The sequence below is a fragment of the Stigmatopora argus genome, chromosome 8 (assembly GCF_051989625.1).
Source record: "Stigmatopora argus isolate UIUO_Sarg chromosome 8, RoL_Sarg_1.0, whole genome shotgun sequence".
Taxonomy (NCBI): Eukaryota; Metazoa; Chordata; class Actinopteri; order Syngnathiformes; family Syngnathidae; genus Stigmatopora; species Stigmatopora argus.
This window is the reverse complement of record NC_135394.1, coordinates 2694906-2721821: the sequence shown is the minus strand read 5'-3', so window position 1 is coordinate 2721821 and position 26916 is coordinate 2694906. Positions and strand designations below refer to the sequence as shown.

The 26916-nt window shown below is 39.1% G+C and overlaps 1 protein-coding gene, 1 long non-coding RNA gene and 11 other non-coding genes across 16 annotated transcripts; 12 read left to right on the top strand and 1 right to left on the bottom strand.

Annotated features, from left to right (window-relative positions):
- Positions 1-30: 30 nt before the first annotated feature.
- Positions 31-101, top strand: trnag-ccc (transfer RNA glycine (anticodon CCC)). Its single transcript has one exon. It is a non-coding gene; the product is annotated as a tRNA-Gly (tRNA).
- Positions 102-536: 435 nt separating this feature from the next.
- trnag-gcc (transfer RNA glycine (anticodon GCC)) lies at positions 537-607 on the top strand. Its single transcript has one exon. It is a non-coding gene; the product is annotated as a tRNA-Gly (tRNA).
- A 170-nt stretch (positions 608-777) lies between these two features.
- trnag-ccc (transfer RNA glycine (anticodon CCC)) lies at positions 778-848 on the top strand. Its single transcript has one exon. It is a non-coding gene; the product is annotated as a tRNA-Gly (tRNA).
- A 170-nt stretch (positions 849-1018) lies between these two features.
- On the top strand, positions 1019-1089 carry trnag-ccc (transfer RNA glycine (anticodon CCC)). Its single transcript has one exon. It is a non-coding gene; the product is annotated as a tRNA-Gly (tRNA).
- A 651-nt stretch (positions 1090-1740) lies between these two features.
- On the top strand, positions 1741-1811 carry trnag-ccc (transfer RNA glycine (anticodon CCC)). Its single transcript has one exon. It is a non-coding gene; the product is annotated as a tRNA-Gly (tRNA).
- A 165-nt stretch (positions 1812-1976) lies between these two features.
- On the top strand, positions 1977-2047 carry trnag-ccc (transfer RNA glycine (anticodon CCC)). The gene has a single exon. It is a non-coding gene; the product is annotated as a tRNA-Gly (tRNA).
- A 170-nt stretch (positions 2048-2217) lies between these two features.
- trnae-cuc (transfer RNA glutamic acid (anticodon CUC)) lies at positions 2218-2288 on the top strand. The gene has a single exon. It is a non-coding gene; the product is annotated as a tRNA-Glu (tRNA).
- Positions 2289-2458: 170 nt separating this feature from the next.
- Positions 2459-2529, top strand: trnag-ccc (transfer RNA glycine (anticodon CCC)). Its single transcript has one exon. It is a non-coding gene; the product is annotated as a tRNA-Gly (tRNA).
- A 652-nt stretch (positions 2530-3181) lies between these two features.
- Positions 3182-3252, top strand: trnag-gcc (transfer RNA glycine (anticodon GCC)). The gene has a single exon. It is a non-coding gene; the product is annotated as a tRNA-Gly (tRNA).
- A 652-nt stretch (positions 3253-3904) lies between these two features.
- trnag-gcc (transfer RNA glycine (anticodon GCC)) lies at positions 3905-3975 on the top strand. The gene has a single exon. It is a non-coding gene; the product is annotated as a tRNA-Gly (tRNA).
- A 170-nt stretch (positions 3976-4145) lies between these two features.
- On the top strand, positions 4146-4216 carry trnag-ccc (transfer RNA glycine (anticodon CCC)). The gene has a single exon. It is a non-coding gene; the product is annotated as a tRNA-Gly (tRNA).
- A 4890-nt stretch (positions 4217-9106) lies between these two features.
- dnai3 (dynein axonemal intermediate chain 3) lies at positions 9107-26909 on the bottom strand. Of its 4 annotated transcripts, XM_077606862.1 has the most exons (22): positions 26744-26909; positions 25716-25788; positions 25355-25539; positions 24949-25053; positions 24507-24632; positions 24200-24399; positions 22556-22666; positions 22165-22361; positions 21188-21279; positions 20154-20243; positions 19914-20006; positions 17973-18089; positions 16719-16792; positions 16065-16215; positions 15357-15435; positions 13681-13796; positions 12604-12664; positions 12277-12419; positions 11857-12064; positions 11348-11439; positions 11023-11136; positions 9107-9788 (listed from the first exon to the last, which is right to left on the bottom strand). In XM_077606862.1, exons 2-22 carry the CDS (start codon positions 25759-25761, stop codon positions 9678-9680), a joined length of 2511 nt encoding a protein of 836 aa, XP_077462988.1. In that variant the 5' UTR covers positions 25762-25788; positions 26744-26909; the 3' UTR covers positions 9107-9677. The 4 variants fall into 4 exon arrangements, 3 of the variants coding, with proteins under 3 accessions (XP_077462988.1, XP_077462987.1, XP_077462990.1); XM_077606861.1 differs by lacking the exon at positions 26744-26909 and having other exon boundaries at positions 25716-25970; XR_013301263.1 differs by lacking the exons at positions 9107-9788; positions 11857-12064; positions 26744-26909 and having other exon boundaries at positions 11026-11136; positions 25716-25970.
- On the top strand, positions 11993-15077 carry LOC144078624 (uncharacterized). Its single transcript, XR_013301264.1, has 4 exons — positions 11993-12070; positions 12296-12356; positions 13720-13817; positions 14006-15077. It is a non-coding gene; the product is annotated as an uncharacterized LOC144078624 (long non-coding RNA).
- Positions 26910-26916: the final 7 nt, after the last annotated feature.

Genomic DNA, 26916 nt, shown 5'->3' with positions numbered 1-26916 from the left:
GTTTGACCAGTTCTTGCAAGGATTTGCCAGGCATTGGTAGTTCAGTGGTAGAATTCTCGCTTCCCATGCGAGAGGCCTCGGTCCGATTCCCAGCCATTGCACTGGAAATACGCATTGGCCGATTGCTTACTTGATTAGTCTACAGATCCCAAATGACAAAGACATGTTGTGAAAAATTTGTCACAGCCTGCTTCATTGTTTCATATAAATGCAAAATAACATAAATAAAATCAGACTTAGGCTTGTCATCATCATTGACTAGACAAAAGCCAAATTGTCATCATACCCAGCTGCATATGACGAAATTGAAGGTGCTTCTCCGCAAAGTGCACTTTTCTCAGGCAAGAGCCCAACCAAGTGATAGTTTCAGACTTGCTGGCATTCTGCCGTGATGGATACATCGCATCACCTCCCGAGCGCAACCAACTCCCGGCGACTGCGAAAGGTTTGCCTCACCGATGCCAACAAAGAATAAAATGGAACGTCATCTTTGAATTTTCAAGGAATTTTGACCAGTTCTCACAGCTATTTGGCAGGCATTGGTAATTCAGTGGTAGAATTCTCGCTTGCCATGCGAGAGGCCTGGGTCCGATTCCCAGCCAATGCACTGTCTATACTCATCAGATGCTTGATTACCTGTTCATTCTACAGACGCGAAATAACGCAGACATACTGCGAAAAGTTTGTCACAGCCTGCTTCATTGTTTCATGTAGTTGCAAGAACGTCATCTTTGAATTTTCAAGGAATTTTGACCAGTTCTCGATGTTATTTTACAGGCATTGGTAGTTTAGTGGTAGAATTCTCGCTTCCCATGCGAGAGGCCTTGGTCCGATTCCCAGCCAATGCACTGTCTATACTCATCAGATGCTTGATTACCTGTTCATTCTACAGATGCGAAATAACGCAGACATACTGCGAAAAGTTTTTCAGAGCCTGCTTCATTGTTTCATGTAATTGCAAGAACGTCATCTTTGAATTTTCAAGGAAGTTTGACCAGTACTTGCAAGGGTTTGACAGGCATTGGTAGTTCAGTGGTAGAATTCTCGCTTCCCATGCGCGAGGCCTGGGTCCGATTCCCACCCAATGCACTGGAAATACGCATTGGCCGATTGCCTGCTTGATTATTCTACAGATGCCAAATGACAAAGACATACTGCGAAAAGTTTATCACAGCCTGCTTCATTGTTTGATATAAATGCAAAAACGTCATCTTTGAATTTTCAAGGAAGTTTGACCAGTTATTGCATGGGTTTGACAGGCATTGGTAGTTCAGTGGTAGAATTCTCGCTTGCCATGCGAGAGCCCTGGTTAGATTCCCAGCCAATGCACTGTCTGTACTCATCAGATGCTTTATTACCTGTTCATTCTACAGATGTGAAATAACGCAGACATACTGCAAAAAGTTTGTCACAGCCTGCTTCATTGTTTCATGTAGTTGCAAGAACGTCATCTTTGAATTTTCAAGGAAGTTTGACCAGTTCTCGCTGTTATTTTACAGGCATTGGTATTTTAGTGGTAGAATTCTCGCTTGCCATGCGAGAGGCCTGGGTCCGATTCCCAGCCAATGCACCGTCCATACTCATTGGCCGATTGTTTACTTGTTTATTCTACAGATGCCAAATGACAAAGACATGTTGCGAAAAATTTGTCACAGCCTGCTTCATTGTTTCATACAAATGCAAAAACGTCATCTTTGAATTTTCAAGGAAGTTTGACCAGTTCTCTAAAATATTTGACAGGCATTGGTACTTCAGTGGTAGAATTCTCGCTTCCCATGCGAGAGGCCTGGGTCCGATTCCTAGCCAATGCACTGCGTATACCCATTAGCTGACTGCTTACCAGTTTATTCTACAGATGCGAAATATTGAAGACGTGAAAAAATTGTCACAGCCTGCTTCATTCTTTTATATAGTTGCTAGAACGTCATCTTTGAATTTTCAAGGAAGTTTGACCAGTTCATGCAAGGGTTTGACAGGCATTGGTAGTTCAGTGGTAGAATTCTCGCTTCCCATGCGCGAGGCCTGGGTCCGATTCCCAGCCATTGCACTGGAAATACACATTGGCCGATTGTTTACTTGTTTATTCTAAAGATGCCAAATGACAAAGACATGTTGCGAAAAATTTGTCACAGCCTGCTTCATTCTTTTATATAGTTGCCTGAACGTCATCTTTGAATTTTCAAGGAAGTTTGACCAGTTCTGGATGTTATTTGACAGGCATTGGTAGTTCAGTGGTAGAATTCTCGCTTCTCATGCGAGAGGCTTGGGTCCGATTCCCAGCCAATGCACTGGAAATACGCATTGGCCGATTGCTTATCTGTTTATTCTACAGATGCCAAATGACAAAGACATGTTGCGAAAAAAATGTCACAGCCTGCTTCATTCTTTTATATAGTTGCCTGAACGTCATCTTTGAATTTTCAAGGAAGTTTGACCAGTTATTGCATAGGTTTGACAGGCATTGGTAGTTCAGTGGTAGAATTCTCGCTTCCCATGCGAGAGGCCTGGGTCCAATTCCCAGCCAATGCACTGGAAATACGCATTGGCCGATTGCTTATCTGTTTATTCTACAGATGCCAAATGACAAAGACATGTTGCGAAAAAAATGTCACAGCCTGCTTCATTGTTTCATATAAATGCAAAAACGTCATCTTTGAATTTTCAAGGAAGTTTGACCAGTTCTCACAACTATTTGACAGGCATTGGTAGTTCAGTGGTCGAATTCTCGCTTGCCATGCGAGAGGCCTGGGTCCGATTCCCAGCCAATCCACTGCGTATACCCATTAGCTGACTGCTTACCAGTTTATTCTACAGATGCGAAATAACGTAGACATGTTGTGAAAACATTATCACAGCCTGCTTCATTCTTTTATATAGTTGCAAGAACGTCATCTTTGAATTTTCAAGGAAGTTTGACCAGTTCTTGCAAGGGTTTGACAGGCATTGGTAGTTCAGAGGTAGCATTCTCGTTTCCCATGCGAGAGGCCTGGGTCCGATTCCAAGCCAATGCACTGGAAATACGCATTGGCCGTTTGCTTACTTGATTATTCTACAGATTCCAAATGACAAAGACATGTTGCGAAAAATTTGTCACAGCCTGCTTCATTGTTTCATATAAATGCAAAAACGTCATCTTTGAATTTTCAAGGAAGTTTGACCAGTTCTCACAAGTATTTGACAGGCATTGGTAGTTCAGTGGTAGAATTCTCGCTTGCCATGCGAGAGGCCTGGGTCCGATTCCCAGCCAATGCACTGCGTATACCCATTAGCTGACTGCTTACAAGTTTATTCTACAGATGCGAAATAACGAAGACATCTTGTGAAAACATTATCACAGCCTGCTTCATTCTTTTATATAGTTGAAGGAACGTCATCTTTGAATTTTCAAGGAAGTTTGACCAGTTCTTGCAAGGGTTTGACAGGCATTGGTAGTTCAGTGGTAGAATTCTCGCTTCCCATGCGAGAGGCCTTCGTCCGATTCCCAGCCAATGCACTGTCTATACTCATCAGATGCTTGATTACCTGTTCGTTCTACAGATGCCAAATGACAAAGACATGTTGCGAAAAATTTGTCACAGCCTGCTTCATTGTTTCATATAAATGCAAAAACGTCATCTTTGAATTTTCAAGGAAGTTTGACCAGTTCTCGCTGTTATTTTACAGGCATTGGTAGTTTAGTGGTAGAATTCTCGCTTGCCATGTGGGAGGCCTGTGTCCGATTCCCAGTCAATGCACTGCCTATACTCATCAGATGCTTGATAACCTGTTTATTCTACAGATGCGAAATAACGCAGACATGCTTCGAAAAGTTTGTCACGGTCTGCTTCATTGTTTCGTGTAGTTGCAAGAACGTCATCTTTTAATTTTAAAGGAAGTTTGACCAGTTCTCGCAACTTTTTGACAGGCATTGGTAGTTCAGTGGTAGAATTCTCGCTTGCCATGCGAGAGGCCTGGGTCCGATTCCCAGCCAATGCACTGCGTATACCCATTAGCTGACTGCTTACCAGTTTATTCTACAGATGCGAAATAACGAAGACATTTTGTGAAAAAAATGTCACAGCCTGCTTCACTCTTTTATATAGTAGCAAGAACGTCATCTTTGAATTTTCAAGGAAGTTTGACCAGTTCTTGCAAGGGTTTGACAGGCATTGGTAGTTCAGTGGTAGAATTCTCGCTTCCCATGCGCGAGGCCTGGGTCCGATTCCCAGCCAATGCACTGGAAATACACATTGGCCGATTGTTTACTTGTTTATTCTAAAGATGCCAAATGACAAAGACATGTTGCGAAAAATTTGTCACAGCCTGCTTCATTGTTTCATATCAATGCAAAAACGTCATCTTTGAATTTTCAAGCAAGTTTGACCAGTTCTCCAAACTGTTTGACAGGCATTGGTAGTTCAGTGGTAGAATTCTCGCTTGCCATGCGGGAGGCCTTTGTCCGATTCCCAGCCAATGCACTGTCTATATTTATTAGATGATTGATAACCTGTTTATTCTACAGATGCAAACAACGAAGACATACTGCGAAAAGTTTGTCACAGCCTGCTTCATTGTTTCATGTAGTTGCAAGAACGTCATCTTTGAATTTTTAAGGAAGTCTGACCAGTTCTCGCTATTATTTGACAGGCATTGGTAATTCAGTGGTAGAATTCTTGCTTGCAATGCGAGAGGTCTGTCTCTGATTCCCAGCCGATGCACTGTCTATATTTATTAGATGATTGATAACCTGTTTATTCTACAGATGCGAAAATAACTTAGACATGTTGTGAAGAAATTGTCACAGCCTGCTTCATTGTTTTATATAGTTTTAAGAATGTCATCTTTGAATTTTCAAGAAAGTTTGACCAGTTCTCGCAACAGTCTGATATTGGATATTGTATTGTTAGTTCAGTGGTAGAATTCTTGCTTTCCATGCGAGAGGCCTGGGTCTGATTTCCAGCCAATGCACTATAAATACCCATTAGCCGAATGATTAACCTGGTTATTCTACAGATGCGAGATAACGAAGATATGCTGTGAAAATTTTGTCACAGCCTGCGTCATTCTTTCATATAATTGCAAGAACGTCATCTTTGAATTTTCAAGGAAGTTTGACCAGTTCTCGCATTTATTTTAACAGGCATTGGTAGTTCAGTGGTAGAATTCTCGCTTGCCATGCGAGAGGCCTTGGTCTGGTTCCCAGCCAATGCAATGTCTATACCCATTTGCTGATTGATTACCTATTTATTCTATAGATACGAAATAACGAATACATGCTGCGAAAAGTTTGTCACATCCTGCTTCATTGGTTCAGAAAGTTTCAAGAACGTCATCTTTGAATTTTCAAGGAAGTTTGACCAGTTCTCGCAACTGTTTGACAGGCATTGGTAGTTCAGTGGTAGAATTCTTGCTTGCCATGCAAGAGGTCTGGGTCTGATTCTTAGCCATTGCACTATGTATACCCATCATTCCATTGATTACCTGTTTATTCTACAGATGCGAAATGTTGAAATCACGCTGTGAAAAATTTGTCACAGCCTGGTTCATTTTTCATATACAGACGCTCCCCTACTTACGAACATTCAACTTACGAACAACGGTACATACGAACATGTCTGCAAATTGCGTTTAAGTCCAAAAATGTTCGCAAGTCCAATTTTGTATTTTGCGCCTTTTTCGGAGTAGTACTTCTTTCCGCCGCTAATACCGACGCCTGGCGCTGTGAGAGCTCAGCTCACCCAGCATCTACCTTCTTCTTCGTTGCAATGCGGAAGTGTGTGAATGTATCTCCAGTGTGCAAAGAACCTTTTTCATTTGTATCATTAAATATCTCATGCATCCAATATTGAATATGGTTGGTAAAAAGCTAAAGGCTTCTCTTGAGGGAGTTGCAAGGAAGAGGCAAGCCATTTCATTTGAAACGAGTGGCAATAATAACGAAGCTTGATGCGCGTGAGAGTGGTGAGCGTTTCACGGGCATTGAATCGTTCGACCGTCAGTACCATTTATAAACAGAAAGATCGAGCAGCAGGACCCAAATATTGAACGTTGCACAAAGTTTGCAAATCAATTGAATGATGCCATACAGTGCTACAGCACCATTTATGATGAAAAAAAGAAGAAAACTGTGCAATCGTCATTAGGTCGCTTCTTTTGGCCAGTTTCTAATACATAAATCTCTCTCTCTCTCTACAGTACTGTACATATTCTCTCCATTTTATTAAAAAAAAAATTCAGTACAAACCAATGTGTGTTACTTATACAAGCCTTAAACATACAAATGCACTTATATAAACCTTCAATATACCTATATCGGCCTTAAACATAAATTATAATACAAAATATGGCACTGAATCAACTTACAAACAAATTCAACTTATGAACAATCGCTCGGAACCAATTGCGTTCGTAAGTTGGGGAGCGTCTGTAGATGTAAGAACGTCATCTTTGAAATTTCAAGGAAGTTTGACCAGTTCTCTCAACTGTCTGATAGCCATTGGTAGTTCAGTCATATAATTTTTGCTTGCCCTGCGAGAGGCCTTGGTCTGATTCCCAGCCAATGCCCTGTCTATACCCATTAGCCGATTGATTACCTGTTTGTTCTACAAATGCGAAATGTTGAAATCACGCTGTGAAAAATTTGTCACAGCCTGCTTCATTTTTCATATAGATGTAAGAACGTCATCTTTGAAAATTCAAGGAAGTTTGACCAGTTCTCTCAACTGTCTGATAGCCATTGGTAGTTCAGTCATATAATTTTTGCTTGCCCTGCGAGAGGCCTTGGTCTGATTCCCAGCCAATGCCCTGTCTATACCCATTAGCCGATTGATTACCTGTTTGTTCTACAAATGCGAAATGTTGAAATCACGCTGTGAAAAATTTGTCACAGCCTGCTTCATTTTTCATATAGATGTAAGAACGTCATCTTTGAAAATTCAAGGAAGTTTGACCAATTCTTGCAACTGTTGGACAGGCATTGGTCGTTCAGTTGTAATATGCTCGCTTCCCATGCGAGAGGCCTGGGTCCGATTCTCAGCCAGTGCACTGTGAATACCCGCTAGCCGATTGCTTACCTCTTTATTCTAAAGATGTGAAATGACGAAGACATGTTGTGAAAAATTTGTCACAGCCTGCTTCATTGTTTTACATAGTTTCCAGAACTATGGAGCCATAGGCCACTAAGGAGTGCTGGAGCCTATCCCAGCTGACTTTGGCCAAAGGCACGGGACACCCTGATTAGGTTGCTAGCTGATTGCACGACAGGCGATTGACAACCATTCACTCTCACACTCTTACCTATGGTCAATTTAGTGTCCAATCAGCCTACCATGCATATCTTTGGGAGGACACACAATTTTTTATACGGTAGTGTCCACCTTTTTTCTATGCTTCTGTAGACAAAATATTCAATGCAATGGAATATCTAGTCATTTTCTGAATGAAACTGAAACCCATATCACAGTAAAATTGCCGACCGAGAGAAGCAATACTCAGTGAACACAACCAAAAATGGTTGTATTACAGAAATACCGTATCGAGACAGAGAGGCGATGGACACATTCAACGGCCAAGGAAGGTTTTTGAGATTTTGTGAATCTATTTTACCCAATGAAGCGCTTTTTCTTAACAGCACATGCTACTGTTTAAAGCGCTGCAGTACTTTATTAATAACCACTATAGTGGAATGCTGGCGTGTGCATGTGTCTGTTGTGTGAGCATTGATTTGCAGAAGGCACATTCCTAAGCTGGTCAGGGAGAGAGTGAGAGGCTCCATCAAGGAGAAAAAACACATTCCTGAAAGTTTGAGAGAGGGGACACGTGAATAGTAAGGCCCCCTTTGTCACCAAGGCCTAACTGGTGCCTCGGGGCCTTATGGATGGCTTCCTTAAATCAGCCATATCATAAATCTTCACAGTCCTGCTGTCTAACTACTCTGTCCTTTCCTTTCCTCTGAGACGAGGCCTCGGTGAAGAAAAGCCCAATTCACTTTACTTTGTTTATTTTTTTATTTAACATTTCACCTCATCCCGTTTCTCCTTCCTGATTTACGTTTTGACACTCCAAACACAGTGTGAAAACATGGCACAAGGTAGGGATAGTCCTCTAAAATTCTGAGCTCCTTTTCAATTCCGACCCTCTCTTTCCCTCTGTCACCAGAGCCTCTTTTGTGGCCAGATAGCAGCTGTCAAGTAGTAAGTACAGGCTTGCTAGGTCGCTCTTGACCTGAGGTGGACTTGGCGCTCTGAGGCATCCACATTTTTCTCCTTTGAAGGAGTGAAACTAATTGAGTCCAGAGAGCTCTTGGCAGTATACTTCAAGGGGAAAACCTTCTCATAAATGTTGTCGACAGTGTGGCAGAAAAGGGTTCGGCGACATTAACAAGGAAAGTAAAAAGCTTTTTGTCTTTTTGTGATTGACTGTTCTTTAGTTTTTCAAGTGAGCATGTATTACTAAGCACACTTTGGGGATTCCACTTTTTGATTACATACAGGAATGTTTGCATTTTTGTGGCATTGTACATCCTTATGTCAATTTTCATACACCAATAATGCTTGATACAAACTTATAGGCCAAGATACGATATATTTTATTAAATTCACACGACATTGTGTTGTTCAATAGTTTGTTATTATTACAGCAATTAAGAATGGCAAAATATTTTTGTCCAGTGCTATATTGTAGTTACAGTGCATGTTTAATCTCATGAATAGAAGAGGACAATGCCGTATTTTTTAAACTAGTCACACTCTTTTTATAGTTTGGCTGGGCCTGTGACAAATACTCAAGTGCAACTTATGTACATTTTTTTCTAAATATATAGATATATATCTATATATAGAATAATAACAATACATTTATTCATTCATTCATCTTCCATACCGCCCATCCTCAAAAGGGTTGCTGGAGCCTAACCCAGCAAAAGATAGACTACACCCGAGACTGGTCGCCCGTCAGTCGTAGGGCACAAATAACAATACAGTGCAACTGATATAATTATTTTATATGATTTGATATTAAATATTTTTTTTAAATACAGTAGTTTGCTCCGGATTGTTTAAATCCTTTTAAAATCAGAAGGGGGAACCAAAGGTTTTTTTTTTTATCTCAGTGTTGTTAATCAGTAGACTTGACCATTTTTTAAAAAATTAACAGAATTGAGCATCATTTATGGAAAGTGACACAAATATTTCACACGTTCTCTACCTTTACAGGAAGCTACTCTTATGAATCAAGAGATTGTTGAATTAAACAACACATATTCAGACCTCAAAATATCGGTGCTTAATGGAAAATGTGCTTCTTAATATCCTGTGAAATGAATAATAAATAAGTACACAATGTTCTGAGATGGCTAACAGCAATTTATGTATGTCTTGAAATCAAACCAGCCGTAAAATGACACCCATGTCAGTTTTAAATACTCAACCTTCAGGACTGAGGAATAATCATTCATGGATAGCATTACGCAGAAAGAGATTCACGTACAGTAGGTGGATGGGGGATAAATTACTTTAGACCTATGTGCTATTTATTTAGTATACTATTTTTTCTTATAAAAGTATTTGATATTTTAAGACATTTTTTATGTTTAAGATTTAATAAACATAACCTATTGAGAATCTGCTACAATTCTATAATTGTGGATCACCCCAATGATGTCAAATAAAGCATATGTGAAACAAACCATGCATGTGTCATTATGGCGTTAGTCCCATGCTTTTAAGGATGCTTTCTTCAATCACCAGAAAATTTTTATAATCCTTCAGTTCATCCTGTTCCTCTGTGGGGGTCCCTGGCTTCTCGCTCTCCTTTGGAGAAAAATAAGGAATCATATTTGCAATATAATTAGAAAAAAAAAGAATAAACATTCAATCCTAAATCTTTGAATCACATTGATACTCAAATCAGCCTTTTTCTAACTTTACCAACGGCCAAGGATTACAATGTAATCATTGCAATGTAGCTAAGTTTGTCCTCCATACCCTAATAACATCCATGTCCTGTATAGGGGTGTCAAAAATGACTTCGGAAGTCTCGGATGTCAAAAACTATTCTTGAGTATGAGCCCCTGAAAGCCCTGGCAGCATAATACCGCCACCCTTGTACACTTCACTTGTTCCTAATCAAGTTCCACATAGTCTGATTAAAATCTGTCAGGCTGTTCTACCCGAGCATTCTCTTAAATTACACAGAGAAAACCTTAGATAATAATAATAGCATACCCCCATGCATGCGCATCCATACATACACCTGAACAATGCCGTCTTCATGTACAGTTCTATGGGATGGCAATAAACAGATGTCCATCCCTTCTCACAAAGCTCGTATGTGTGCCGGACTTAACATAAAATGACTTTGGGAAAGAGATAGAATACGGTTTGAACAGTTCACTTGACGACTCGGGGACACATTTAGACCCCGCCCCCAAAAAGAATACAAAAATCACATCCACAGACAATTAAGGGTTTACAAAGCCAACATATAAACTCAACACAGGAAGGCCGGAATCTTGATTCAAGATGACGACAACTAAATTTTATACAGTATGTGCTAAACCAGCCTAATAAAAAACATTCATTCATTCATGTACCATGGCGCTTAACCTTATCAGGGTAGTGGGGTGCTGGAGCCTATCCCAGCACACTTTGGACAACACTCTAAACTAGTCGCCAGTCAGTTGTCGAACACAAATAGAGACAGACCACCATTCGTGCTCATAATTACACTTTTACTGAGCGGGAATCAATACCACACTTGTCTGCACTGGTCTACCTTAAACATATTTCCCTATATTGGAGCTATACAGCATAGAGACAACTCAAGATCAGACTGTCAAAACATTCAATAGAAATATCAAGTATTAAGAATGAGAGACTAGAGAGCCAAGAACAGTCAATCACCAGGGTCCCGGGAATGGGGCATTGGATAACAGTTTTTAGGAAATGAAAAGGAAATTTGAACTTTAAAATTATACCTATAAATTAACCAATTTAACCAAGTAATAACTGAATGTCTTCCTGAAAATTTTGTAGTACGTCTCACCGGTTTCTTTGGCTCCTCTGTTGTGGGTGCCTGCTTTTCCCAGAGTTCTTTCCTCGCCAAAAGATCGTTTAGCCTCTGTATCTGTATATCAATGCATTTTCCAACATTCACCTTCTACACACACATTTAGAAGGAAGGAAAAAAGGTTTTAGTCATATAGTAGCTGTTAATTACAAAGCACATGACATCAAATCCATTAAAAATGCATTAGCCCTTCAAATCATTGACTGAACATGAATACTAAATGATTAAATAAAGAGAATAATTTAGCTGGAAATTCTGATGAAAATAATTTATAAAAGGCACACTCCCTATTCTGTTTTACCTCGTTCCTGGAAGCAATGTAGAACACGGGTGGAATTTGAAATATACGGACTATTCCAAGATCATCACCCACGGCCAGGAAGTGCTGTTTAGCTGAAGAAACATAAAGCCAGAAAAATAAATGCTCATTAACTGTATTCGAGATAGGAAATCCCGTTGGACAGTTTATTGCTGGAACAATAACAAGTTGACATAAACAAAAGCAAATAAATGGTGGGCCAATAAAATATCGTAAGAGACATAAACTCTTCACACAATTCATCTGCACAGTCAAATCAGTGCATAAATTAAGGAGTGGTTTTAAGAAAATTCTGAAAATGAAAATATTACAAACAATGGTTAATACATTCCCAGAGATAGTTGTGATATTTTTGAAATCCTCCAACAAAACTCAATACAGGACAAGCCACAATATTCATTCATGTGGAATCTTGTTATTGCAGTCTTGTGAAACGCAATTAAATCATACTAATAAATATCTAGCTTGCGTAATCTTTTACAAATACCCACATGTGACGGTCCATGGTTTGATGCAGGTTATTTTGCCATTAGTCATGTGTTCCTGCACGTGCACAGCTTCTCCTAACTTCTCCAGAATGTTCCACACTTCAATTTTTCCATCCCCTTTACCAATAAAGAAAACTCCCGGCCGGGTCAAAGACCAGCATGCCGAAGTAGCTAATCCTTCCAAGCTCGGGAACAGGAAAATGGGGCCGTCCTGAAAGTAAGTTTATAAGAATTTGAAGTTTGTATTTAGTTTGTTTGTTTTATAAACTTGGACGAAGGACAATCTATATTTTTTTTACCTAGGTCTACAATGTCTTGTGTGTCTGTCTGAAATTTCCCAAATATGGGATGAAATAAAGTTCTAATCTAATCTAATATAATATAATCTGGAAAGGCGTAGAATGAGGATTAAAGGGATTTTACCAACACTCCTTCTTTCCAGATGGCAATATTGGAGGTTCCGAAAAGTGAAGTTCCAGTTAAGACAATGTCTTTAAAAAAAGGTGAGCGCTCTATTGTATTGACCAAACAGGGGTGGATTCTGAATAAATGAAGAGGCTTTGGACCTTAGGACAGACAGAAGAATTGGTGGTTATTATCTAAAATGGAGTTAGACTGAATTAATACAAAGGATATTTCACTTACTGAGTCACATTTAGAAACTTTTACACGGTTACACTGCTGATTAAGTCTAAAACAGTGGCATTTTTGATTTAACGTTTTAGGATGGTATTCAGTAATATAACTCACTAAGTAGTTGATCAAGGTCGTTTTTCTCCATTTTCCACTCAGTGTAAACTACCTCTCCATCCTGGAAAAAACATACAGTAGGACTTATCATGTCTAGTTAAATTATTTACATTGTAGCATGAAACCCATTCATAAGTACAAAATGTTGAATTGTTATAAAAATGGAAGGATAATATTGCAGTTTGACGTAGTAAGTATTGTTAAAGAAATATACACTTGAAATGCTGAGGAATACCATATTTTTGGACTATAAATCATACTTTATTTTTCATAGTTTGGGTGGGCATGCGACTTACAATGTCTTATTGTTTTCACTTTGACCTCCAACAGCTATTGTGTTTTTTCGTGACCGGACGTTTGGTCGCCCGGACCCAAACGTCCGGCGACCAAACGTCCGAGTACCAAACAAGGTAAAACAACACGGTCTACGCATCAATCAAAGCCAACAATGGCCCTGAACAGTTTCACTGAGCGGACGTGTGAGTCTATAAAAGTGTGTATGTACATGCGTTGTCCCTTTAAGAAGCTACGTCAGTCAGGGTCTTAACAAGTTCTCCAACAAAACACAATATAGGTCACATAAAAGTACGGGTAATTTGGAGCTTTTCTTTAGCCTAATAATTAATAGGGCATTAAGTATGACAAAATAATAATTCGCAGTTTGTATTTAGGGAATTTGAGCAACAATTTTAAATGGTAATTATCAATAACCTTCCGGGCGACCAAACGTCCGAGTACCGTGTTTTTTTTAGGCTGATGTGTTTTTCAGGCTAATGTTATACCCCCAAGAATCTGTTCATATGTTACAATAACAAGTGCTTATTTTGTCTGTTGTTCTCTATTTTAATATTACTTTAATGTATAATATTTGTTCTTGCTTTCTGATCAATTTAAAAAAATGCCCCCCAAAATTACAACTTTTACTCTACTGTGACTTTTTTGTCCCTCTTGTCATTCTTTGGTTTGTGCGATTTATTTTTTTTCCTTTCGTGGTGCGTTCTTTGGCTAGTTCGACTTAAACTCAGGTGCGATTTAGAATCTGGAAAATACAGTAATATGGCTTGAAGAACAATTCACCTGTGTTCCAATGTAAATCTTGGTATTTATGTCTGACAGAGGTTCTAGTCCTTTGGCGGAGGGTATTTGGACCTGGCTGTAGTCTGGATTTACTGCTGAGGTTTCACCACCACTTTCTAGAGCATCACAAATTTATTGTAAGTTTATTCATAAATGATTCAAAGGAATTTGCATACTTAAATATCAAACAAAAAACGAATGACACATTTTTACCAGCATGTTGTGGGAGGCTTTTTTATACTGACCCAAAAGTCATACATTATACAGGCTGAATGCCTGTCCAAAAGTTCTCATCTCATTTTCTGAACCGCTTTACCCTCATTAGGGTCGCGGGGGGTTCTGGAGCCTATCCCAGCTGACTTCGGGCCAGAGGCGGTGGACACCCTGAATCGGATGTTGGAGGAAACCGGAATAGTGGAATAGTTTGCCCACACCTGCTTTGGTTGGAAAGAAAACTAGCACCCACTTGGCCTTGAATTGGTTTGACCCCAGTAGCCAAGAGTGTCCTGGATTTCATTCCAAGCAAAGAAGATGACACCTTTTCACAAATCTGGTGTAATCACATGATTGCAGCCAGGTTTTGCTTGTTTTATGAGAAACCGCATTGTTTAAATTCTATGTGCTGCATCAGTTGGAAGAAAGACTAAGACCCACAGAGGGCCTTGAGGACCGGTTTGGATCCCTTGTTCTTGGGCTTTTGTGAAATTGACAACCTTAAGATAGAAAGTAGAAGGCAACCTCTTGTGGGTTTAGAACAGGGATGGGCAAACCGGTCCTCGAGGGCCGCTGTGGGTGCAGGTTTTTGTTCCAACCAATATAGCGCAGACAGTTTACCCAATGAGATTTCTGCAGAAAACAAGAAGCACCTGACTGCCATCCACTGACTGCACTTGTAGGACACCTACATTGGTGAAAAGGTGCCCTCTCAATGGGTTGGAATGAAAACCTGCACCCACTGTGGCCCTTGGGGAATAGTTTGCCCACCCCTGGTTTAGAATGTGCCAGTAGGCAGCAACCTTCTCGTGTCCACGAGAGCTTTTTTTTAAATTGTACCTTTCACTCGTTTCCCACCATATGGTGTTTTTCACAAGTTCCTCCAAGTTTTGACTTTAATGCACATTTCGTCATCACAGTATTTATTTATCTTCCATCCGTTAGGTTTATGTGCTTTTGGTGTTTGGTTTTGATTTTGTCTTGACTTTTTCCCTGTGCAACTTGTTCTGATTGTCCACCTGTTGTTGCCCCCCGTTTTCCATGTCTTGTTAACCCATTTCTGTGTATTTATGTCCTCTTTTGTTTGTTCATTTTTTTGTTGCATCCCTGTCACACCAGTGTTACAGGTGTGCATCCAAGGTATGTTTTATTATCTAGCTTTTGGTTCAGTTTTGTATTTTTGTTCTACCTGATTTTTTTGCACTTTGTTTTTACTTTGGTCTTTAATAAAATGTGGTTAAGTTTTGTATTTTTGTTTTGTCTGATTTTTTTTGCATTTTGGTTTTACTTGGGTACTTTGGTCTTTAATAAAAACCCTCTGAGTTTTAATTAAATTATTAATGATCCTTGGGTCACTGTTTCCCTGCATTTGGATCCTTCTGTTTTCACACCTGCACGCTCGCGTGACGTGACACCATCCTTTTGCTCATGAGCTATTTAGGGCATACAACTCTTATTCTCACCTGAAATTGTAGCAAAGGGGTACAGGCTGAATCTTATCGGGGCATAATCCCCATTCCGCTCCATGTTTACCAAGGGAACCTAAAACATGAACAAAAATGTTTTTTTTTACCAGAATCACCTTAAAGAATAAAGAACCCAAAATTTTATTTCTGGTCCCATATCTCGTGGGAAGGTACTTATGAACTTTATAGATGGGACTTCACAGAGCCACAAACCAGAGTCCTATTCTTTGTAAAATTAGCTAAAAAGCACAAAAACAGGTTTATTGCCATTTTGCCTCTTTCAAAAAAACTACAGTAGTACTATGCCGAGTGCCGTCAAAATGATGCTGCATCTTTGGGAATTTCGTCTTCTTCAGTTTAGTTTCATGACTGTGTATTGTGTAGGAACTTGGACCAACACGAATACTGCCGATATGAGCCTCTATTTTTTTCTAATGTCCGACGTGGTGGAGAGGTTCGATTCCCGCTGGAGGCCGTATGATTGGGAGTGCGGATGGTTGTTTGTATATCTGTGTGCCCTACGACTGACTGGCGACCAGTCTAGGGTGTAGTCTGCCTTCCCCCAACCCTTTTGAGGATGAGTGGTATGGAAGAAAATGAATAAAATTCTGATGCAACTTTTTTACCAGCAAGACCCAATATGAAAAGTTGGAAAAAAAGCTATTGGGGAAAAACAACAACAATAACCAAAAATGTATTTATTACCGTGATAAAGGGTTTCCATGTCCGTTCCAAGTGTTTGAAAGGGTTGTCAACACTGTAATTAGCCATCTGAGATGTTAAATCGTCCTGCTTCTTTTCTGCTGCACTCTGGCGCACTTGTTTTGGCACTCTGATATCCCAGAACTTTAAAGAGCTTTAAAAAAAATCATTGCGATCATTTTTAATAAGTAGTAACTGGTAGTAGGAGGCGGGCCGGCGGATGAGTGGTTAGCACGTGAGCCTCACAGTGGGGGAGCTGGGTTCAAATCCAGGTCGGTCTACCTGTATGGAGTTTGCATGTTCTCCCCGGGCCAGTGTGGGTTTTCTCCGGGTACTCCGATTTCCTCCCACATTCCAAAGACATGCATGGTAGGCTGATTGGACACTCTAAATTGCCCCTAGGCATGAGTCTGAGCGTGAATGGTTGTTTGTCTCCTTGTGCTCTGCAATTGGCTGGACCCTGCCTCTGGCCCAAAGTCAGCTGGGATAGGCCCAAGAATACCACCCCCCCCCCCCCCCCCCCCCTCCATGACCCTAATGAAGCTAAAGCGGTTCAGAAAATGAAAAAAAAACTAGTAGTAGTATACACCGACGTGGATTTGAACACAGGACGCTAGAGCTATGACTTAACCACTGAAACATTATTTAATGACGTACCTGTCAGGGGAGCAAGTGATTAGTTGAATGGAAATATTGCTTTGGTTCTCCACTGGAACTCCTTGAGCATTTACCTAATTCAGGGTCAAGGGTTATTACAAATTTAAAAACTATCAATCAAACTTAATACTTTAAACAGATTATGGTAGGATGCAAGGATGTCAAAATGTTTCAATATCATATTTTGCAGTCCATAATGTGGCACACATTTTGAACGGGAGACAGAATTTGGACCACAGGCAAGCTAGTCCACATCTTTGATCAGTGCGCTGTTCACAAATTGAGTTGTTTGTGTACTACTGATTCTGAATGAGATTGCGCCCCAGTTTTCCATAAATAACTTCAAATTGTGATTTGTCTGAACATGTAACAGTTGTCCACTATGACACATTCTATTTTAATTCACTCAGTGATAAAGCCTGGCCTTCTGGGTCCTGTTCATTTTCCTCGCACTGTAGTTTCAATGCCAAGTGGATTGTGTTCACCTACTGTGGTTTCTATAGAGTTCCTCTAAATTTACACTTCTGTTCTGTTAAAGGGCCTGAAACCCACAGATATCCGGTGTGGTTTTCAGCCTCTCACATGCCGTGATTTCTCTGTTTTCTGACCTTTTGATCATATTATCGACCACAGACGATGAAATCCCAGATCGCTGCAATTTTACATTGAGGCACGTGGTCCTTAAACTATTCGATTATTCTGTTGTCACATACTTATTTCTGATCGAAGAGGTGAAACTCACCCCATCTTTGCTAACACATTTTTCCCAGTTAGCCTGATTCACCAGTAGATTATTCCAAACAGGTGTTTCATGAGCAGGATTCACCTTTTACATTTTTTTTTGCCATCTGTCTTTTACAATGTGTTGTAGCTGTAGAGATCTAGGTCGGGATTCCGAGGCAGGCCCAAGGTTTTAATTATTTATTCTGGATTTGCTGGTGCTTTCCAGTATGCGTGATGATAAAAGGACATGGTTAACAGTAAAATAGTGGGAAAGTTGGAAAATATTCACATCGGATGTAGTTGTATTGACGCTCTTTTACTATAGCCTAGATTTTTCCATTATCCAAATCCTTGACTTCTATGCATTAACTTTGAACAGTTCCAAAATCTGGCCCTATTAGACCATGATTATCATTATCTTTCAAGTTTACCCATCACAACCTCGCATTTCCTACATCTCTTCTGTTCTTTACACAGTGAAACATGGTTGCCCTGGCTGATGCATTATGTAAACTTAAGTGTGACCTGTACCTCAAACGTCTGGGGGAGCCAGTGGACATCTGTAATTTGTGCCTTATGGCTAAACTCCACTGCTGACATTGCACTGTAGCGCACTAGCGGAGCTTTCCTGTTGTTGTCTTCAATGCCCTGTCAGCGGTAAGAGTGAATAGAATTGAGTATTAGTCTAAAGAAGAGTGCCATCATATATCAGTCATATGTTTTCATTGACATTTCACACTTGAGTTTTTCTTGGTCAATAAATGTCACGTTCAATGTGGCAGGAATTGAAAATACTTCCAAATAAAGGGATTGCACTCATTCATTTCGTCAAAAAACAAGCAACGGGTGCCTTTCAGAACCCCTTAATACAGAAATAAAGCCTTGTTTACATCACAAATAAATGCAAGGGCACTGATCTGATTTGCATGTGCATTATATTTAGGGACAAACTGTGGTGATAGATGAGGATGGTGAGGTTTGTGTAACAGCTGGAGGGTGAGAGCTCATGCTGTCGGCTCTGGGAAATGAAGAGCAAGTTGCAAAGAGAATGGAGAAAGACCCAGAGGGAGGGAATACGGAAATTACAAAACAGAAACCAAGGGCGAGGAATGGAGGCAGCTGGCCAACTGTAGGGACAACAGAAATAAACAAAAGATTTGGGGGACAGATGTCTCTTTAAATAGCAGCCAAGGTTATAGTGTAGGGTAAATTGGTGTAGTAAATTATTTGGTGTTTAGAATAAAGGATATAGAAGAAGAATATACGCTGATAATGGACTGTCACAATTTATTGTCCTTTTGGTGATGTATTTATTTTTTCGGTCATAACTTGCTCCACAGAAACAGTGAGTCATGCATTAGATATTTTCTCCCAATTTGCTGTGATATTAAGCCAAATTCGATATTTTCTTAAGCATTCATTAACACCATTTAAGGTGTTTTAAGACAGCAGTACCAAATTGCAATCTTTCATTGTTACTCTGTACTATCTCAGTGACAATTTTTTTTTCTTTTTCATCAAAGCTGCTTTTTTTATACTAAAAATGATTCTTAACTATACTTTATTTGTTCAAACCTGTGTATATTAAGCATGGGATTCCGAAAATTGTTTTTTTTTATTTGTGTTTGTGGTAAATTCAACTACACTGTAAATATATCTTTCATCTACTTTTTATCAAGTTTGAAAGATAATTTCCTTTACAATGTGTATATCGCAAGAAAATGAGACTCGAGGACGACTGCTTACTTTTTATTACTGGACTCAATCATCAACTGATATTTTCTAGTTTCCTACTTTGTTTTCAACATGTTATGTTTTGAGCCCTCAGATAATGAGCGGCAATGTTTAAATCATGAGCTCTATCGCCATCTAGTGTTGAAACTGATATGTTCAACAGAATGTAGGCTGAATTTAAACATCTTTTACCGGCTTCATTAATGATATTCCCATATTTAGTGGTGGGGCCGTGGCCAGCTGTTGGCCTACGGACCGTAGTCTGGACACAACTGCACTAAACTATATTTCGACTGAAACTTTTGTTGCCCACCAAATATGACTGTTTTATTCTTTAATTTTCTGATCAATTAAAAAAATGCAATGCCATTATTTTTTCTTTTTTTTATCTCAGTGTCATTCTTTGAGATTATGTTGTTTTTCACAGGGCCAAAAAGAAATAAATTGCTTTCCACTAGTTTTTTTTTCTTTTAGAATTGGCAACCTGCAACACCGACAGGGATGAGCAGTGTTGAAAATGAATGAATAAATAGATGAATAATTTCTACAGCTAGACGGAAAATTGTGGCTTGTTTGAGAATAATGATTTGTCGCATTGTCATCAACTAAAAAAGTCAAAAAAGTCATTGCAATCAGTGCAATGTAAACAACATGTAATAACTCATTGCTTGCAAAATACCATCCACGTGTCATTGTGCCAACATGGTGTTCATGAAAGACAGAATTGGGGTTCTTTACCGGCATGCCAGGTTTTGCAGTTTCTTGAGGTTTTTGACCATGTTGGACAGGGTGTAAATGTACAGCATGAGCAGATATTTCCCACAATACGACCTAGGGCACATACACAATGCCATGCCCATTATTTGGTGATCACCAAGTCTATTCAAAAAGAATGAGCAGCAGAATTGGATGAAGACAAGGTCAAAAGCAGCAGTGCAGGCAAGCAGCTGAGACACAATGTACAGTCAAAATAAGTACCTGGCCATTGATGCAGCCTCCAACAATAATATTTGGATCAGAGGGGCAGAATTCAAATGCAAGAATTTCATCTGGGCACTCCAACAGTATCTGCAAAATAGGCACACCATCAGTGCAAAAATATGATCGTTTGGACTAGACATACTTAATAAAAACATAAAATGCATTTAGGTATGCTTGTTTGCTTTGTGGAAAAAAGTAAATGTAATAATCCACAAAATCAAGCGTATAAAATACAACAACGGTATACCTTGGATAATCCGCCATTCTGCCACAACAATAAAAAAAATATATTATTATCAGTATTTATTACAGACCTGGGAAATTCATTCCACAAAGGGCCGCAGTGGGTGCAGGTTTTCGTTCCAACGCATAAGAGGAAACCTTTCCACCAATCTGGTATTTTAGAAGTACAATCCGTGGATTGCAGTCAGGTGCTTCTTATTTCAGCAGAATTCTAATTATAGTTACACTGTCCGTGCTGGATCGGTTGGAACAAAAACCTGCACCTACAGCGGCCCTCGAGGACCAGATTGGTCTGATTTATCAGGTATTCTAACCCTTCTTAAGACTTACTTATCCTCATTTCTATTGATTTTATTCCTCAGAGAATATTGTGCTATATGGTTTTATTCAGAATGTAAAACGCATTCCTAAAATGGATCAGAGATGTCATCGAAAGGAATTAGATTACGCTGATAGACCACCGCCTATTGATCAAAGTGTCTGTTTTCGGTCTATAATCGGTCTCAAATTCAGCACAAGAAAAGAATATCGTTTACTTGACATAACCCTCATGCATTCTTAACCAGCTTCTTTGCAGTCTAATATTGCTGTTTCTCTGCCCCCCAAAATTTACCTACAAATTAAATTATTGTCAAGTGAGACTAATTAAAATACTGTGTATAATTTGAACTATGCAATGCCAAACGGGGGACAGCACTATGTTTTCTATAGAACAATTGGTATATGCATCCAGATATAAAGAGTATAGCACTATCAACTGTAAACACATTTAACTTTGTTTTGCATACCTTGGCATGAGTAGGGTCAGAAAAGGCATAAAAAGCCAGGAGCGGTCCAGTGGACCTGATCTTCTTTTCTGTCATTGCCACAGCAATCACACCTTGAAGAGCAATTTATCACATTAAATGAGAACACATTAAAAGATTCCCCAACCCTTGTGAGGATACGTGGTGCAGAAAATGAATGAAGATTGAAAGAAACCTGAGACAACGATACATTCCCATTAAAGTGAGTATAAATAGCTTGCGTCGTAAGAAATATCAAAAACTAATTCATACACTGTTCTGCTTCTACACTCACACACACACTATTACTCTTGACTCGCCATTAGAAGGGACAGATAATGGATAGCCCTAGGAAAGCATCCTTGCTCCTGCACTCTGAGGCATAGAAAAAACGGTCTATATATACATATATGTAAGTGGCTATACATGAGTCTATACATGTTTATACATTACGGTACTCAGACGTTTCGTCGAAAGACGTTAGGTCCCCAGACGTTTGGTCCCCAGACGTTTGGTCGACCGGACGTTTGGTAGAACGGACGTTTGGTAGAACGGACGTTTGGTCGCCGGGTTGTTACTGTTGAAACCAGCTCTCAAAATTATAATCATGAGAGAGAGAGTGAGTTTAATATCTAAATATCTAATATCAAAATATCAACAGTACACTCTCTGTCATAATTTGACAGCGAGCGAACCCAGCGACCAAACGTCCTTTCTACCAAACGTCTGTTCTACCAAACGTCCGTTCTACCAAACGTCCGGTCGACCAAACATCTGGTCGACCAAACGTCCGGGGACCAGACGTCCGGGGACCAAACGTCTTTCGACGAAACGTCCAGTCACGATACATTATAGCATCAGTACAAAACATTGTTAAAGGTGTATGTCTAGTATAGTACTGTATATTTGGGAAAACTACTACTCCCAAATATTTGAAACTGTTGGGGAAAAGCAGTTGCCTTAATTGAGTTAATAATTACTCTGGATTGTGGGATGCCAGTGCATGCATCTGATCTCCATGTCCTGAGTGTAAGTTGGATCGGAAAAGGCCTGGTTCAGCATCAAAACGTCTGAAACCTTCCCCGACCAGTCTAAATCATCGGCTTCTGCTCCCAGGACCATCCAGTCATCTTTGAACACATTCATAATCTCCTCTTGCTGAAGGGCATGCAGTACCCTACAAAAAGGAGAGAGATATTTTCAGCAGTTGTAGATTGTCGTCCAACAACTCAATTTTTTTTACAGAAACCACAAAACCAGCCATACCACCTAAAACTGCTTTGCATAACATTCTCATGATTCAGAAAAGACATTTGCTGATTCTATTACTTGCTTCTTAAGCAATACAAAACAGTAGTAGCTTTTTATTACCTGTTTGTCACTGTATTACAGAAATCACTTATGCTAGGCTGAGGAGTCGTCTCTTCTTTTTTGCTCAATACTCCTGGCGTGTACTGTGTGCAGTTATTTCTCATAAACTTCCTGTAAGGTACATGGAAAAATGTAATTTAATCTGTATTTAAGGACCATACAGATACAATGTGTAGTTTATACCTAAATTCTGTCTGAAGCAATTATGAAATTAAAATGAAATACTGCATAATATGTATTTACTAGCGTGAACAATGTGTTGTGGGATGCTGGCTTACTCTTGTTAGATTCCTGAATCAGATATTCAAATTGATTTTTTTCTGGAACAGTTCAGTTGTATTTAACTTTCAATTACTACTAAAGAGGTTTTACACCGTCCAATGACTCGTGATGTGTTTCCTGCCCAACAAAAACTTCCTGCCATTTTGGATCTGTAACGGCATGTTTTTTTATAATTCAACTAAATGTGAATCTACACGGAAAGAAATACAAATGGCCGCGTTGTCCGAAAATATATTACAATGATTAACAGATATTCATTGGGTGCAGTACTTCAAGAAGATCCCCCAAATTGGCTCACCGCATCCATTTTTGTTGCCTCACAATTTTTTTAATGAAATTATGTCAGCTACCGAGGTGGATATTTGGTCTGGAAAACAAATATATTTTAAATACAGGCGGTGTATACATGCACTAAAGTTTAAATGCCTATCAAAGCTTCAGGGCCAGGGTTACTTCAAGGCTGGATTTGTTATTCAGATTTGGATGGTGAGAAACAACTGTGATGTTTATCCAAAGTAAAGTGAGCGCATTGGTCATGTACATTTGTGCATTACACACTTGGACTAAAATAAAGCTGACCTGTCGCCAGACGTTATTCTTAAGAGGGCATATCAAATGTATTTTCAATTAACCTAAACACTGTCCAGAACAAGTTTGTTTTGGAAACACTCTGACAGCACATACAAAAAGCTCCATTTGCCTGTTGCGTCTCCAATGAGTGTCCGATTCCTAAGAATATTTAACATTTCTGAGTGTACGAGTTGTCTGGAGGCTTGCTTTGTAGCAGCCATGTGTAGTGGGTGGACCAATCCATGCCATAAAAGAACTTAGATAATGGACATGCATTCAATTTTTGGAATTGATGACACACAAGGTTTTACCATTTCATTGCAGCCAACCACTTTTCACGTCACGTTTTTCTCAGGGGCAGGTTGAAAGTGCCCAATTTTGTATTTATTCTCAAAATTTATGCTGCTAAAGACAACACAGGACTTTGCAAAGCCATAGAAAAAAATGGCAGCACAACATTTCGGTGGAAAAACCTGTATGCATTTGTATTTCGTAATATTTTTACAAACCCTTCTTTCGCTAAAATTTGCATTCAACATACATGCTCAATACATTTTATTTAAATTGTTATTTTAGTACAACTTCATTTCTTTTCTTTTCCATAGCTAACAGTGGCTTAAAATGGCTATTGTGATACTGTAAACAATAAAACACTTGTTTTTTGTTTTAAATTATTTTAGTGTTCTTAATGTTGATTGGTTTTAGTGGGACTCCTGGGGAACAAAGGAACAACTAAGAACCACTGGATTTGACTAAATAAAAAAAGTATGCATGCATTTGCTGTATTCATACCACTGCGTCTGGGCACTGCTGCTCTGGAGAAGGGGAATAGCCTGCACACCGCAATCCCTCTCCAACAGTGTGATGTTGTATCGCCTGTCTTGGTAGGACATACACTCCAGAATGCCATCTTTTGCATCTATTACGTTGCGATCCGAAAGAGAAACGAGTTTCCCAAAATCTTTCCGAGCTCTGGATAACTTGTACCTTAGCTAACAGGGAGAAAGAAGAAAAAAAGTGACCAAAATTCATTGGAAAAAAAAACCTATATATATAACCATACATATAAATATATAGATTTTTTTTAACATTGTAGAACCTTTGATCTTGTCTCTTTCACAGTTTCTTCATCTATTTCTGTTTCACTTCCGAGGGATACCCATTCTTTTGGTTCTGGAGTTTTAATTTCTTCTGGTAAATCTTCTTTAGGATCAGATACAGGGGGCTGGAGAAGAAAAAATACAAGCCAGAACATTTCGCTTGCTATACCATTAGGCATACCTATACACGTGATAATAAATTTTACAAGACATCAATATAAGAAGAACCTTTACACTTTCGATAATATTGAACTGAGCCTCTTGTTGTCATGAAACAACTATTTAATCATATATTATTATTTAGAAAAAAAAGAGCCAAAAACAAAGATACCTATCTTTGGTGATGGTATGTTGAAATGTACTGTATTTTATCGTTCCTTCATTCAGTCATTTTATCCTCAAAAGGGTCATGGGGGGTGCTGGTGCCAGCCAACTACTTACATTGAGGATTCTTTCCTTTGCCTCTGGTGACACAACCAGATAAAACAACTGGCCGTAGGTGAAGTCTCTATCAAAAACTAGTAAAAGCTCACTTTCTGGATAATCCTGAAAAGAGAATGGAAAGTAAACACCATTATATTTCAATGGCAGAAGTATGAAACTTATAAATAGATAATTACTTAGTTTTTTAAAATAATTTATAAAGAAAATAATGAAATAAAAATTGCCTGCCTGCTTTCAAATACTTTTGCAGTACACACTCACTCAATAATTTCTCTCTTATGTATAGTGTATAGTGTACACGCATAATAAAATGAAATAAAAATGTTTGCACAGATCTGTGCATCATGACAATGTCTTCGGGCTACTGTCCAAGTGATGCATTGGACAATAAAGTAAACCTCACCAGAATAAGCTGCTTCACAGGGCTGAAATCTGACACTGCAGCTTTTGCCTTCATGTCCTCTAAGATATCATCTTTTTGCAGCAGCTTGTAGGGGTTCTCCGCTGTGACATTCTCATCAGCAATGCAACCAAAGTGCTCCTGAGTGGCAGACGTCAGGACCATTGGGATGATGCCCTCAGGGGGACCTTGACGAAAGTTCAATCAGATCTGATAAGAGGCTTAAAATGCTGTCACATATTACAAGCAAAATACAGTTCAGTTTTTTGTCTTAGTTGTAGTCCTATATGTTTTTTTTAAAGAATATTATATATTTACTTTGAATGACAGTCATTTTCTGAAATTGTTTTCACGTTTCACCCACCTGGACCATTGCTGTCTGCTGCACTCTCTTCGGGTGAGCTTGGCATGTTTGCCCTGGTTTATCACTTTCAACTCTGGAAGAATAAACGTCGATATAAATGGATAAATACCCCGTATCGTCATCTCGCAGTACAAACAATATTTTTCACCACCGTAGTATTTTGTTTTTCATGCAGCAGCCGTGAGGAAAAGTTGGGATATTTATAATCAAGGAGGGACATCTTGTGGTTAAAATATTATATTGCGCAGTTTTGAATTGAATGCTTTCATTGTTATTATACAAGTATATAATGAGATTTAAAGCCTCACTACGAAGTGCACAATAACAACAACAAACAAACAAATGAACAGATGAATAATAAATAATAATAGCAATAATAATACAAATATTAATAATAATAAGAAAAATACCAATAATGATAATAATAATGACAATGATAATAATAATAGTAATAATAATAATAGTAATAACAATAATAATAAAAATAAATAATAATAGTAATCAATAAATAAGTAGTCAACATAATAAATGGGCGGCCCAACGGCTGTGTGGTTAGCGCATTGGCCTCACAGTGGGAGACCTGGGTTCAAATCCAGGTTGGTCCACCTGTGTGGAGTTTGCATGTTCTCCCTCAGCCTGCGTGGGTTTTCTCCGGGTACTCCGGTTTCCTCCCACATTCCAAAGACATGCATGTAGGCTGATTGGACACTCTAAATTGCCCCTCAGTGAGTGTGAGCGTGAATGGTTGTCCGTCTCCTTGTGCCCTGTGATTGGCTGGCCACTGCCTCTGGCCCGAAGTCAGCTGGGATAGGCTCCAGCATCCCCTGCCACCCCAATGAGGATAAAGCGGTTCAGAAAATGAGATGATATGAAAACATAATAAAGTAGTAGTCATCATACTAGATAAGTAGTAGTCGACATAAATAATCGGTGCAGGCTAATAAAAATAAATCAAAACGAAACACAAAAATGCAAAATTATATAATTTCAGGGGAGATCGAGACATAAATTCGAGACCTTATGCTCACCTTTGTCGTAACAAGACAGCACTTGCAGCACAGCAAAAAGCTCATTGAGATCACGATTAAGTATCACATGTGATCAAAGTTTTTAAAATGCTACCATTTAGCAGTTTTCTCACTTTAATGAAAGGGAATGTATTCAGGGAAGTTGTTTATCCTTTCCACGGCTTCCTTTCCGC

Excerpts from the sequence above, each read along its gene's own strand:
- dnai3 (XM_077606862.1), bottom strand. The coding sequence starts at position 25,761 with ATGCCAAGCTCACCCGAAGAGAGTGCAGCAGACAGCAATGGTCCAG. Across the intron at positions 24,400-24,506 it reads TGAAAGAGACAAGATCAAAG|CTAAGGTACAAGTTATCCAG; the intron begins GTTCTACAATGT and ends TCTCCCTGTTAG. Across the intron at positions 21,280-22,164 it reads CTGGCATCCCACAATCCAGA|GTGTGATTGCTGTGGCAATG; the intron begins GTAATTATTAAC and ends TTGCTCTTCAAG.